Source organism: Sinocyclocheilus anshuiensis, unplaced genomic scaffold, assembly GCF_001515605.1.
Source record: "Sinocyclocheilus anshuiensis isolate Anshui unplaced genomic scaffold, SAMN03320099.WGS_v1.1 scaffold235, whole genome shotgun sequence".
Taxonomy (NCBI): Eukaryota; Metazoa; Chordata; class Actinopteri; order Cypriniformes; family Cyprinidae; genus Sinocyclocheilus; species Sinocyclocheilus anshuiensis.
The window spans coordinates 2,032,565-2,046,960 of record NW_015552562.1 but is presented as its reverse complement, the minus strand read 5'-3'; the positions used below and the strand labels follow the sequence as shown (position 1 = coordinate 2,046,960).

General features: G+C 38.4%; 1 protein-coding gene across 1 annotated transcript; it reads left to right on the top strand.

The window, feature by feature from the left end:
- The first annotated feature begins 6,149 nt into the window (after nucleotides 1-6,149).
- Nucleotides 6,150-12,693, top strand: LOC107664791 (stanniocalcin-2-like). Its single transcript, XM_016455467.1, has 4 exons — nucleotides 6,150-6,443; nucleotides 8,487-8,629; nucleotides 8,899-9,110; nucleotides 11,912-12,693. Exons 1-4 carry the CDS (start codon nucleotides 6,305-6,307, stop codon nucleotides 12,267-12,269), a joined length of 852 nt encoding a protein of 283 aa, XP_016310953.1. The 5' UTR covers nucleotides 6,150-6,304; the 3' UTR covers nucleotides 12,270-12,693.
- Nucleotides 12,694-14,396: the final 1,703 nt, after the last annotated feature.

Genomic DNA, 14,396 nt, shown 5'->3' with positions numbered 1-14,396 from the left:
TTTCAGTAGTTTTCTTTGGTTACAGGCCTGCTTTTACACAGTTTTCAGATGATAAAGCCAGGCAAATGAAAAACAACATATTTTTAACAAGGAGGCAAACAAGGGTATGTTTGTTCTGAGAGTGAAGAAAAAAATGTAGTAATGAAGTCAGGTTTTGAATTTCTGCGCTGAAGTTACAAAATGTTATTTCACAGAGACAAATATAGACCTGAACAGTTCTTTATATCACTCACCTTGATTAGAATTAAATTATAGGAAGGGTATTTTCATCTTTACCGGCCTGGCTTCATGGACAAAGTCTGCAATTGACAATTTACTATTGTCTGTTGATACTTACAGTTAAATGGATAGTTCACCCAAAAATAAAAGGTCTATAATTATTTACTCACCCGTATGAATGACTTTCTTATGATATTTAGAAAAATGTTGATAACCAACTTGGCTTGGATACCTCCAACTCTATGTACAAAAAGACTTCTTCTTTTATGTTCCACAAAAGGAAGTCATACAGGTTTTGAAGTGACATGCGGTGGAATAAATGATGGCAGAATTTTCATTTTTGGGCAAACTAACCCTTTATTTGCACCAAAATTGTCATAGAAAGAATGGAAAACATTGCAATTTACCTGCTGTTGAACTAATCCCCCTTCATGCTGTCTGATTAACATAAACCCTCCAATAAGAGATGGCAGATCAATCATTGGTGTTTACACAAGATTTGTGAGTGGGGGAGGTATGGGAGAGAGTGTTGCCGCTCAACAAAAGGCCCGTAAGCTGATTGCCTTCTCCCCAAGGATTTAGGCGGGAAGTTGAGAAAAGAGGGTGTCTGCTGTTGCCCTTCCTGTGCCTCAGGCAGGGTCAGAGAAACCCTCCTCCCTCGGGCTTCAGGCGATCGCATGCTCCCAGTCACATAGGCAATGGTGGCAGATGAGGCATCCATACATACTCAAATGAGTAGATGCATGCCCAACACCATTGCCACAAGTCAAGGGTGCAATCATTTCATTTCAAGCAACCTCTGGAATGAGCTCTATATAGTCATTTTGTGAAACTGCAACTCAATCATGGCAACTCTCGGAATGGCTTGAGCATGTTAGCGGCTTTGGCATTGGTGAACTTGATCTAGGTGGACTAAACACACTGCTGTGAGCATGTAAGATATGCTGCTGCTGCATGAATAGGCATTCATAAATCCTGTAGACAGGTGGAGCTGGGGGAGGTGGAGGGTTAATTAGCTGCAAAACAGCTTGTGCTGTGAAAATCAGTGATCGCTAGCAGATTGCATGTAAAGAACCAATCAGTCTGTTCCATATAGAGTTTCACAACTGAACCTAGATATATGTTTCTCTGTGTTATCCATGTTATTTTTAACATAAGAGCAGGTGCAGCCATTAAATGTGTGAAGCTTCCGCTGTCATTCGCTTCCAGTTATTTTAGCTTTACAAAACAGCTCATTATGCTACTTGATATTGCAAACTGGTATTTCTTATCATATTATATTATTGTATTGTTGTAAAATAAACTGGACTGTAGTGCAAATAGTTTTAGTAGTAGTAAATAGTAAGGTAGCTTACAAGTGTGTTGAAAAATAAGGAAAATGATGCTGTAGTGATTTGTAAACCATGTTTATTAGAGAAAATATAGCATATGTTCACCTGTTAACTATTCAAACTTGTGTTCATTCCTATTGGCATTCATGTCAGAGGGTGAATGTGGACAAAGCAACTCTTGACGACAAGGAGAAGCTCTCAGTCTTATGCTCTTTCCTGAGCATTGTCAGTTCGTTCCCCATCCGGTGGCTATACACTTCAGCGAATGTGGGTCACGAGGCACACAATCTTCTCTTGATTGACAATGAGTAAATACAGCATTGAGGAGAGGTTTTAATGATCATCTGAGATCTCAGACCCACCACAATGTGCTATTCATCTCTAATGAGGAGTAAGTGTGTCACAGCGCATTGGCTTGTTGTCTTTGGCCCTCCATGGAGATAAATTTAGCATCCTGTGTTATGGGTTCAAAACAGCATAACCCACTGAAATCCAAGTCTCGCCTTGCATAACAGAAGCCTTTCCGTAATTCATGCCACCGACCCGAATCGCTCCCTCTCGTTTTCCAGGTTCCCATTGTGTCCTGACCCATCGCTGACCCACCTCCCACACTGAGAGTGTGTCCATCCCAGAGCTTTCCAAAAGCAGATGACATCAACCCCTCTCCTGATCGACAGTGCAAGCAAGGTAAAGGGTCACATGGCAGCATCACTGAGTCTATTGTGCTGCAGTGGGAAAGCCACACGGACTGTAATGAGCTGGAGGGCTTGGCTGTAATCTGCCAACACTGCTGCAATATAAATCACAACATAAAAAACACTCTATAATAGCACATTGTTCAAAGCCAGTAAAAGCTGGGGTCCAAGGCACTATTTTCACACGTTTGGAATGAAAGTGCATTTTGGCGCATTGTGCTCAGCTTGTAAAAAACGCTCTTTTCATGAGTCAGGTGAGTTGAGCAAGCTTTCATGTTGCAACAGTATTGCGAGTCGGAGTGCTTTATGACCTGCTGATACTCGCATATCTTTTTTTCTCCACCATCACGGTTCCTGGAAGAAGCTCGGAGATTCCTGGTCTCCTTCTCTGCTTCCAAGTCACCAAGCTTCCTGGGCCCTCTCCATTTCACCCGGGATCACACTGAGCCCCCTGGAATGTGGGATTAATGGGACATCCGAGACGCTTCCAGCCCGGCACACCACAGTCCTCTTATCAATAACACCTGATCATCGTGATGTTAGGGGCACATTAGCAGGTAGATCAGAGAAATTGCTGATTAAAAATTCACCACCTAGTCAGAAGATGCAGCCTTTCATTTCATAGAAGGATTCGAAGCAACACTAGTCCAAAATGATGATGGACTGATGGGGATTAGCAAGCTAAGCAAAACAGAAATTGATGCATTTCAATATGATAGCTCACATTTTAACAGACCGTCACTGCCAAGAGGGAATTAATAAGCACTCTTGTTGACAGCTTCATGCAATCTGTGAGCAAAGCTGGTATTTTCCAGCAACACAGTGACTGAACGCAAGACATAAATTACAGCATGATTAAAGACCCTCCTGAGAGATGTTTATGTATTTTATGCATGGTTTTGGTCTGCTTCATCCCCGTTTATGCGGATGTGATTACCTTTAATTATTGAGAGGCATCTGATAATGCCAGATAACTGCACCTCTTCTTTTAAATTATGATGTAGACGTCACGTTGAAAGTGCATTAAAATAAATATAGGCTATCTTTTCGTTCAGTAATAGCACATTTCGGGCTGCCGCGGTGCGCTCTGCGGTTCGCTCTCTCTCTCTCTCTCTCTCTCTCTCTCTCTCTCTCTCTCTCTCTCTCTCTCTCTCTGAGACACGCTTTTAGGCATCTCAGAAGTACAAAATATACGGGTAAACCATCAGTACCCTTTTCGGCGCTCCAGTCGTCTGTGGTGACACACGTCATTACGAGGTTGCGGTCTGTGAACGCATGCTGATTGGTGGATACCGAGGGTGTGTGCACATCATGAACTGGCTTTCTTACAGACTCTGACTTACAGACTCACTGCACAAACTAAACCACCGCACCAAAAAGGTAAAGCAACACACAGAGTCTCGCCAGAATGCCATATAGCAGAGTATGGGCACGTTATGCATCCCTTGAAGCCACAGAAGCATTCATTCTTTCATTTCCTGGAAAGCAAAGCTTAGAGAACTAAAATACCAGATTTTAATTTATAGGCTTTCTGTTGTGAATAATCTTGCCAATAACATTTGAAGTGCTTAATAGCCTATAAAAAAAGCTTTGACAGTCTAACCATGTGTTATTCTCCTCTCAGCACAAGAGTGTGTTGTCCAAATATTTGTCTGCAGCTTCAGCACTGTTCATCTATTTTTTCGCCTACGGGTGGCCGCACATTAAATTCTCAAAGGGTGTCCCTTATTTTGCCTTGCTGAAGGTGGCAACCCTAACTAGACTCTGTCCTGATAGTAGTAATTGCTGCACCTAATTTAGCAACTATTCCAGTTGTTGGTATAAAATTTTTAATCACAATAGTAAGTAATTTATTTGAAATATTAAGTAAACATTCTCACTAGTAATTACATATAACAAGCAAAATGCAAGTATAAGTAGTGAGATAAGAAATGTTGGTTACATTTTATTTTAAAGTGTCCATGTTACAGTGTAGTTATACATTTATGTACTGAGTAATATTAATTAACTACATGCACTTACTATATGGTTAGAGTTAGGATTAGGGTTACTTGCATGTAATTATGCATATTTTATTGTTTTTACTAGTGTAACAAGGACACCTTAAAATAAAATGTTAACGAAATGCTACTGGTAACATGTTATATTGTCATAAAAACATAAATTTGCTTGCCTATTATGGAGATAGTAACTAGAAAACTATAAACTAAATACTGTTAGTATACTATTAGTCTAACTATTAGTACTATTAGTATACTATTATAACTATTAGTACTATTAGTATACTATTAGTATAAATAGCCAATAAATGACAATTAAAACAACACATTATTACACAACATATAGGGTAAAATATAGACAATAAACCTGTATAAAATATAGAACAAAGTAAATTTATACAAAATAAGACCAGACATCCTAAAATGGCAGAGGAACCACTGATGTATCTAATAAACAGTTCATTGTGAAACTGAAATACATATTAGTCACTACTGGATTAAGTACAACTAATAATCATAAAAAAAGATTAATAAAATAAAATTAGATTCTAGGAGTGATAACATGGCTTGCCATACTGACAGTTTCTTGGTAGTACCACATCCATGAGAATGGCCTGCAACCCATTTGAGGCATATCTCTCATTTGCAATAGATTTGCATGGCTTGAATTGGATCCCATCAGAGTACTGTCATAAACCATAGTCACCAAAGAGTAAATCAAAATAGATGTGTTCTGTGTAATTCTCAAAATTTCATAATTGGGTGATTACTAGTGAACCGCAGTTATGGGATTGATTTGCTACATGGACTTCATCTAAGAATTCATTGCAAGAAATATAAAATGAGGCTTAATTACATCAAAGCTCTGATTCAGCGGCGTGCCTATATATGCTGTGCATGTGTGTGTCAGAGTCAGATGTGCACACATGTCTATATGCCTTTTGTGTTGCTTTGTCTATGTATGGCAGCTGCCTAGATGGGGTGGTTTGAATGATGCAATCCCTGCCATCCATTAGCAAATTTGTCCCGTTTTCTGCACCGCATGGAGCACATTTTGACAGCGGGACTATATAATTAGCTGTGTCGACTGGTGAGTTTTCAAAAGCTGCAAAGTAAAAACTCACATAATCATTATGTTCCTTTTTTTTCATGTTCATCTGCTGGGTCACCAATATACCAGCAGCAAGCAGAACAGAATGTGCCATTCCCTGTCAGTGCCGTATTTATTTATTTAGAAGGGTTTTGGAAATCCTCAAATCCTTTCTACCTCTTCTTCATACTTATTAAGATCATGGAGCATACACTGTGTATATTATGTAAATTGTGGACACTGTTTTAATAGATTCTGTATATAGTATTTATATCTATCCAATTGATTTATAAAGAATTGGTTATTTAGTTGCACTCTATTTAATGCTTCTATTATATATACAGCATGTGAATATAACATGTTAGGCTTAAATTTTCAAATATATATTTTGTGTAATTGAAACAGCTATAGTCACAGCAGTGGTCAGTGCAATTTGTTTTTATTTCTTTCATGAAAAATATTTCCTATTACAGATATGGAGTTCTTTGTGACTAGATATCTAGAATTCATGCATTGTAAATGCAACATTTCATAAACGCTTCCTTTTAAATTTGAGTCATATCCGCTCCTGTATAAATCCATCAGTTACAGTATTAACAGCAATAATCACAGGCTCGCGTGCTCTTGTCCTTACAGCTGTCTGATGCCTAGTAAGCGTTTGTAGAGTAAATACGCACCCACCCTTGCACATTTTACAAGCTTAGTTAATGTCAAGTAGAGACAACTTTCGCCAGACACACCCCTAAAACTTGGACGTGGTGGTCTGCGTTTCTGATTGGTCGGGAAGCGCGACTGACAACACCTGCTTGACTCCCTCATCCAAATTGACACCCGGACTCTGGGAAATATATCCAGCATCCATCCCGTCTCCACTCTCACACACACGCTCCCTGTGTCATCTCGACAGTCTCCACATCAGATCCCGCGCTGACAGCCTGTTGTTATTTATCGCGCAAACTGAGTGGAGAAATGTTGATCAAATGCGCACTAGCCTTGCTGCTTGTCTCCGTTTTGGGTGAATTGGTGGGAACGGATAACGCTGACGTTCACGAGAGTCACCCTGAGAAACCGGCCAGTCAGAAGGGACGTCTCTCCTTACAGAACACAGGTAAGAGAAAGCAAGTGTTGCGAAGCTGCGATCGATCGCGCTCCAGACTGAGTCTTGTGCGGTCAGAACGCGATTTCAGCGCAAAACCGACCAATGCACATCTCATTTTCCGAATACGCAGGAAGACGATAACTCGTAAATACGAAGCACACGCAGAGAAATCCAATATCTTCGTAAACTATTAATAGCGTGGCACAAGGTAGGCAGAGATATACGGTGACATTGCTGTCAGGTTCGCGCGTGCGTCTTCTTTTCGTGGATTCGTGTTTACGTACGACATCCACGGCTGGTATTTTATTATGAACTGCCATGCAAAGTGCTCATTATAAAGAGTATCAAATACGCAACTTTTGTTGCATTGTGCGGGCGAGCAAGTTAAACCTGTAGTGTGTAGTGATGCAATGGCTCTACGTGTTGCACTAGGTGGATCAAACTTTGCATTATGACTTTCATTGCATTATGACAATGAAATACAGCAGCTTTGTCAGGCATCAAATCTTTTCAACTTTTGCACGGGACTGGCCCAGACTAGGTTATTACAGCAGAAGAGCTCAGTGCTGTGTGATTCCACGCACGATCCACACGTCCACAAACGCGGACGGCTCACTTTACCTGTGCACCTCCATCAGCAGAGATCCACTGCAATGCATTTACACTGATATTGGGTAGTATTCATATACAAGACCTTAAAAACCTGTTTTCTGTGACGCTGAAATGCTTTAGGAAAACTCGAAAAGCTTTTGGAATACCTAAATCAGAACATTCAGGTATAATAGAAATAGCCTACTATTTCATTTAGAACATTTCAAAAATTCTAATCTTGGAATCTTTCTGTTAAAATAATAATCACACATCTTTGTCACAAACGTTAACAAAAAAGGAGATATTCAGAGAATGATCTCCACTCTGATTATCTCCTTTTGGTGAAGACAGGCATTGTTGTGCTCATGTGTTTAACAGTTAGATTGTCTATTTCTAACGTGACATTATATGAGCCAATCAGTCTGTATTTTTATTTAATCTCTTTGCAAAAGCATGAGGATTGAAGTAGCCATTGCGAGGTCCCTAGAAATAACATAAAAAAAAAATAAGTGCAGGCAGTTTGTAATGTGATAGCTGCAGAGCTTTTTACTTTTCATGAACTGATTTATGCTTTATACTTTGGCTTTTTTACTGACACAATGGGGTTTAAATTTCACAGTCACTTTTATTAACGGTTTGCCTTGCATTAGAACAAATACCATGACATATTTAGTCATTTTTGTCTTATTACTGCACAGGATTTGTTCATTTTAAAATAAAAGTCCTTAAATGGCCAGTTTACATAATGTTTATGTTTACCCTCTAGTTGCAGTTGTAAAACTTAAATATTTAATGCAGTTCATGCAGCCTTTCTCTTACTACTCTTCTTTAGTAGGACACGACTAACAGACTCATCACAAACTATTTCATGAATACTGCTGCCAATGTGGCCATGAAAAATACAAACGAATGTCTATCTTTGTGAGTTGATCTAATGTATCAAACATTCATCAGTGCTTTTGCAATCTCTAAATAAGCAAATAAAGTGCTCCTTTGTGTATCAGACTTGCTTTTTCAAGTCGAAAAGATTCACATTCTTGTTATATTTCCCTGGTTCATTTTCTGAATCTCAGTAGTCATTGCTGATCTCTTCAGCAAGATAAAAGCAATCTCGTCCTGCCCTATATACAGTTAACCTTGCTTTTCCACATCTCAGGCGGTTACTGCAAGATGCCTCCCAGTTTGATGGACTTTAATAGCATACCTTAATTACCACAGCGCGCTCTCAGCTAAATTTGTCCCCTAAATACAGTTCTTCAATTTTCACAGAAGAAACAAAGCCGGAAAATAGGCTTCTGCATTCATGTGTAAAAGGTTGTGCAAAGTATATTTCTAAAGCAATTTTATTTCTTATTTAAACATAGACCTGTTGTAGAGATCACTTTAGATCGGCCAAAATCGAGTGATGCAAACTCTTTATTTAGCTTTAAACAGCATGCTCTGTCTTTCTATCCTCCGCAGCTGAGATCCAGCACTGTCTCGTGAGCGCAGGAGACGTGGGCTGTGGCGTCTTCGAGTGTTTCGAGAACAACTCCTGCGAAATCCGGGGCCTTCAGGAAATCTGCATGACCTTCCTGCACAATGCTGGCAAGTTCGACTCGCAGGTAAGCACATGGTTGCCCCAGTCTCCCACGGGGTTCATGTCCCTCAGATGCGTCCAGAGGATGACCCAGCGACTGGCACCGCCTCCAGCCTGGCTCGTGTTTCACAAGGTGCAGGTGGATTTGAAGCAGAGGGTTTCAAGCTTATAACGCGGTCTCAAGATGTGTGTCTAGCAAAAACAGTCATACTATTAGTCCATGTTATCCCAGCAGAGAAAGAAAGGCTGTTTATGACTGCGGATCTGATAAGACTCTGTTTTAAACACTCACAGGGCAAGTCCTTCATCAAGGATGCACTGAAGTGCATGGCTCACGGCTTAAGGCACAAGTTTAGCTGCATCAGCCGAAAATGCCTGGCCATAAAGGAGATGGTCTTCCAGCTGCAGCGGGAGTGCTACATGAAACACAACCTCTGCTCAGCTGCTAAAGACAACGTCAATGTCATGGTGGAGATGATACATTTCCAAGACTTATTTCCCAAAGGGTAGGTATCACACTCGGCGTTATCAGCTTTCCATGCTCCTGTTTGCAGGTACGTATGGTGTCCTGTTCTTGTGCTTCGGTATTGTTTGTGGTTTTGCGAATAGGCCTGTTTCGATCATTAATTTTGTGCTGACGATTGTCATACAAATAATGGAGATTAACGATTTTATTCTGGGTTTTTTTTTCATGTTGCTTATAATGTAAGCCTAATAAATACGTTTTTAATATATATTTTTTTATATATATATTTATAATTGTATCAGTCCATATGATTTATATTTCTGCCTTGGAAATGAATATTTATGTAATTAATAATATAATGCATTCTGTTCAAACCCACAAGCCTTCATTTAATTCAAAAGAAGACCTTTGAACACTATATTTGTGTACTTTAAAAGTGTTTTTATCATTTATTTAATACTAATGACACAATATTGTGCATTTGATGGCATTTCTTAAGCGCTTAAAGAGACAGTCCACCAAAAAAAATGAAAAATCCATGTTGTTCCAAGCCTTTATGATTTACTTTCTTCTGTGGAAAACAAAAGAAGATATTTCGAAGAATGGTGATCATAAAAACAGTTTCAATTCCCATTGAGTCAACCGAAACTGTTTGAAAATATCTCTTTAAATTTCCCTTATTTGGAGGGCAAAATTGCACAATTATATCATATAATTGTGGTTGGATCAAATAACCATGATCAGACTAATCAGTAATCACATCAAGCCTATTTTCAAGCTTGTTTGTTTACTATGTAAATGCAATTTGATGACATAATGATTATTCTTTCAAACCAAATTAATAAAGTGCGTTATTTCCCGTTAGCTGCATGTTTCCAGGAAATTGATGTACTTTTCCATTTTAAAACGCATCTGGAGCTACGTAAAGTTAATTTAAGTAAGTTAATTAATTTAATCACACTCAGTGTTGAGCAGCTGCATTTCATGAAAGGTCCACACAGTCACTGTACAGTGACATAAACTGCCATTGCAGTGTCTTTTCCAGCACTGGCCTATAATGAACATATGAGGACAACAGGGAGCAGAGTCGGTCATTTTGAAGTAGAGCAGCAGTGCTGGCAAGCTTTCGCCCGCTTGACTTTAACCGCGACTGACCCAGGCCCAGCTCCAGAATCAAATCACTGAGGGTGCTACTTAAATTAGGGTGCTCCAACCAATTGAAGGGGGTCTGAATACTTTCCGTACCCACTGTATATATCCTACCTAACATTAACGTTTTTAAAAATACTTTTACATTGCAATTATTTCACATTCAATCTTCAAATTAATGTAGAAACAACATAATGACAGTATATTTTTAATATTTGTATAATGGCATGTTTTTTTATGACTGAAGGCCAGTATCACTGATACCAATACTACTGATGTCTGTAGGAAATTGTTTTTTCCCCTAATATTTAACCATTGACTACAGCCATTCAACATCACAAGAGCTATCAATTTTAACATTTATTAGACTACTTAAAATAACTTCTAATTTAAGGGAACTTAAAACAATCTTCACATAAACCCATTATAATAAATGTCATTTTTTACCTGTGCCCTTCAGCAAGTAGGAAATACACAGAAATTGAATAAAGTTATCAAACACTAAATTATAAATTAAATAGATGAATCCTTAAAGCTACAAAAGTTATTGATTTCCTTTTTTCTTTTGATCTTTGATTAATAGACATCACAGCAGCTGGTTATTAGGTTTTTCGGCTACTATTTCTTTAAGAGCTTCCGCTGCTGAATGTGAGGCTCATCTGATCTGACGCATCTCTCTTTACCTATTCTGACCCACTTCAGGTCTTAAAGTCTCTACTATTTGAATTGAGTTAAACTGAAAAAAAAAAAAACGAATCACCTGCATTAACGCGCTAATATTGACAGCACTAAAATATATATACTGTATCTGTATATATATATATATATATATATATATATATTAGTGCTGTCAAACGATTAATCACGATTTATCGCATCCAAAATAAAAGTTTTTGTTTACTCAATATATGTGTGTGTACTGTGTATATTATTATGTATATATAAAGACACACACATACAGTATATATTTTGAAAATATTTACATGTATATTTTATATTCATATACTTTAAATTATATATAAATATATTTAATATATCAACATAACATATTTTTCTTAAATATATACATGCATGTTTTTGTATTTATATATACATAATAAATATACACAGTACACACACATATATTATGTGAACAAAAACTTTTATTTTGGATGCGATTAATCGCGATTAATCATTTGACAGTACTAATATCTATATATATATTAGAGGCGTTCGTTGCTATGGTGCAAAGAGCACTCCGTTTATAATCACTAAAAAGCTGTCACTCATCTTAGTTCATCGCGATCTCACAAAGACACGTTTTAATCAATGTTCTCTACGCTGCACAATGAATCTCTTATTTACATCGCGTCTACATTTTTTTTATAATGAGATGATTCGTGCTGAACACAATACCTGAACAAAAACTCCGGTGATTTGAGCGGTGAGTGGATTCTACTGTAACTTAACGCCTCTGATTCAAGAAATCAACAGATATGTCTGTGATTGGCTACATTGCTCAACGTTGCAAACAGAAATCAATCTCCAGAGTGCAAACCGTAACGCACTGGATAGTTAGCCAAATCTGCAATGAAATGCCATTAATGCAGCTTTAACTGAGGGTGCTATTGATTTCGTTTGAGGGTGCTTAGCACCCTCTAGCACCCCCGTAGAACCGGGCCTGGACTGACCGCTATCATCCCGCTTTCTTAGGCCGTACGTCGAGCTGGTGAACATCTTGCTTAGCTGTGGAGAGGAGGTGAAGGAAGCCATTACGCGGAGCGTGCGTCTGCAGTGCGAGCAGAACTGGGGCGCTCTGTGCGACAGCCTGAGCATCTGTACATCCATCACCGCCGCTCCAGCATCAGGCGGCCTCGAGCGACGCCCGCCGCTTTCCTCCCAGTCAGACGCCGAGCACCACAAGAGCGCTCGAACAGGAGACAAGGACAAACCCGGCAAGGTCGGCTTCAGTTCCCACACGAGAAGTCGGAGCCAAGGCCCACGGCGCGCCAGTTTAGAGACCGGCCCCGCCGAGCAGGAACACTCAAAGATCAGCGATATTCGGAGGTGAAATAGCAGGATCACCTAAACTGACCATGACACCCCAATCCCCCACTTCACAGACTCAGCAGACCTCTTAATTCAACCCATCCATCCTCACGTCTCCAGTCATTCCAGTACATTTTGCAGGGTAAATGTGGTGCAACTTTTTTGATACTCCAGATTATAGGACATTGTTAATTTTGTAGAATTGCTTTTATTTTAGTTCTAATACAGCATCTCTATTTTGCAAATCATATCAATCACCTTTTTTATTTATTTTATGCTTCATGCAACGTTTGAATATAAAACATGTACATATAAACCTATGTATATCTATATTTATATAAACACATCTAAATATAGCCTCCATATTCAGTAACGATATACTATATGTAATATAGTGCTTGCTGTTGTATTAGTTACATTATTGCACCAATTATGCATCTGACTGTAGATACGGTGGGTACGGAAAGTATTCAGACCCCCTTAAATTAAATGGACAGCACCTGAGTTAAATATATGAGTGTCACAGCAAAGGGTCTGAATACTTAGGACCATGTGATATTTCAGTTTTTCTTTTTTAATAAATCTGCAAAAATGTCAACGATTCTGTGTTTTTCTGTCAATATGGGGTGCTGTGTGTACATTAATGAGGGAAAAAAATTAACTTAAATGATTTTAGCAAATGGCTGCAATATAACAAAGAGTGAAAAATTGAAGGGGGTCTGAATACTTTCCGTACCCACTGTATGTAAGATATGTTTGCTTGTTTCAGAAATGTGTGTGTAATTGTTATTTGAAATGCTTGATTAAATATAAGCTGTACAGGATTGAAGTCCAGGTCTAGCACAAACAGTACGACACCCTGTGCTTCTTAGAAGGAAAGCGAAGTCAAAACAACGTCCAGTACCAAGCTTATTGTGCCTTGAGAATACTACATAGAGGCGTTACCCCAAAATGAACTGTGGAACCCGAGCAGATGTATGATAGTAAAAACTTCTAGCTGCCTCACGTCTCAGTATGATAAAGCGCCCTGATAGTATCGCTTCAGTCTAATGTGTATGCTGCATTTCTGGGCTTTGCCCAAACAGATTAGTTGAACATAGGAACAACTTTAGCACACAGTGTCTCATGGAAAGCAGGCCTGCCTGTGCTCTGGCCAAGTCCACAGTCAGCCGCTGGTGTTTCCAAGTAAAAAATAGCAGTTTTCTCCCAGAGCCACTGAGAAGAGCCAGAAGCTGGAATTGCAGTCGGCTGGCCTTAGACCCAGGAACTGGGTTAAGTCTACATAAGAAGCTCAGGGTATTACTGACAATAATATTGAAATGGGTGAATTATTGTTTACTATAGCTGCGAAAAGAATTGTTTTGGGTCCTTGCCACGTGATTGGTTAATAAAATGTTCGGAGCTGATTGTTGGTTTAAGAATAAGGAACGGCCTGTACAGTTCTGCTATTCATCAGCCTAAAGACAACAGTAGTTACTTTGACCAATCATCTTCTTAATTCACTCAGGTATTCCAAAGAGCATGTGGGCAAAAATGTGATCAACTTTGGGTTTAAACCTGGAAAACATTTTTAGATTGTTACAAGAAATGAAAAAAATCTGTGTACAACTATTACATTGAATAATAGATTCCATATCGGTACAGATAGCATGTGTTCCAATTGTTTTAGGAAAAATAAATACGAAAGCTAATTTCTTACTCAGATGTGTCTTTCTGGATTTTATTTTTTCACACACAGCATTTTAGCACAACAAAAGTGAGTATTTAGAAATGTATTTATAATATATTTATTATATAACATTTTATTTATTATATTATTATAACTTTTTTTATTGTGATCGTTGTTAATAATTTTTTGGCTTTGGCTTTAAATCAGCTAATTGTGGCTAAATATGTCCATACGTCTATATAGACTGTGTGTGTGTGTGTGTGTGTGCGCGCAAATTTTATTATAAATTATATGATAGTTGATATATTTAATATAATTTAATATATTAGAATTAAATATTCAGTATATTGTATATAAAACGTTTACACAAAAACACACACACATATTATTGTTCAATAAATAATAGTTTATATAAATAATAGTATTATTTAATAATAATATTTGGTATTGAGAAACGGCCTGGGCTGCCTTTCCCAAAAG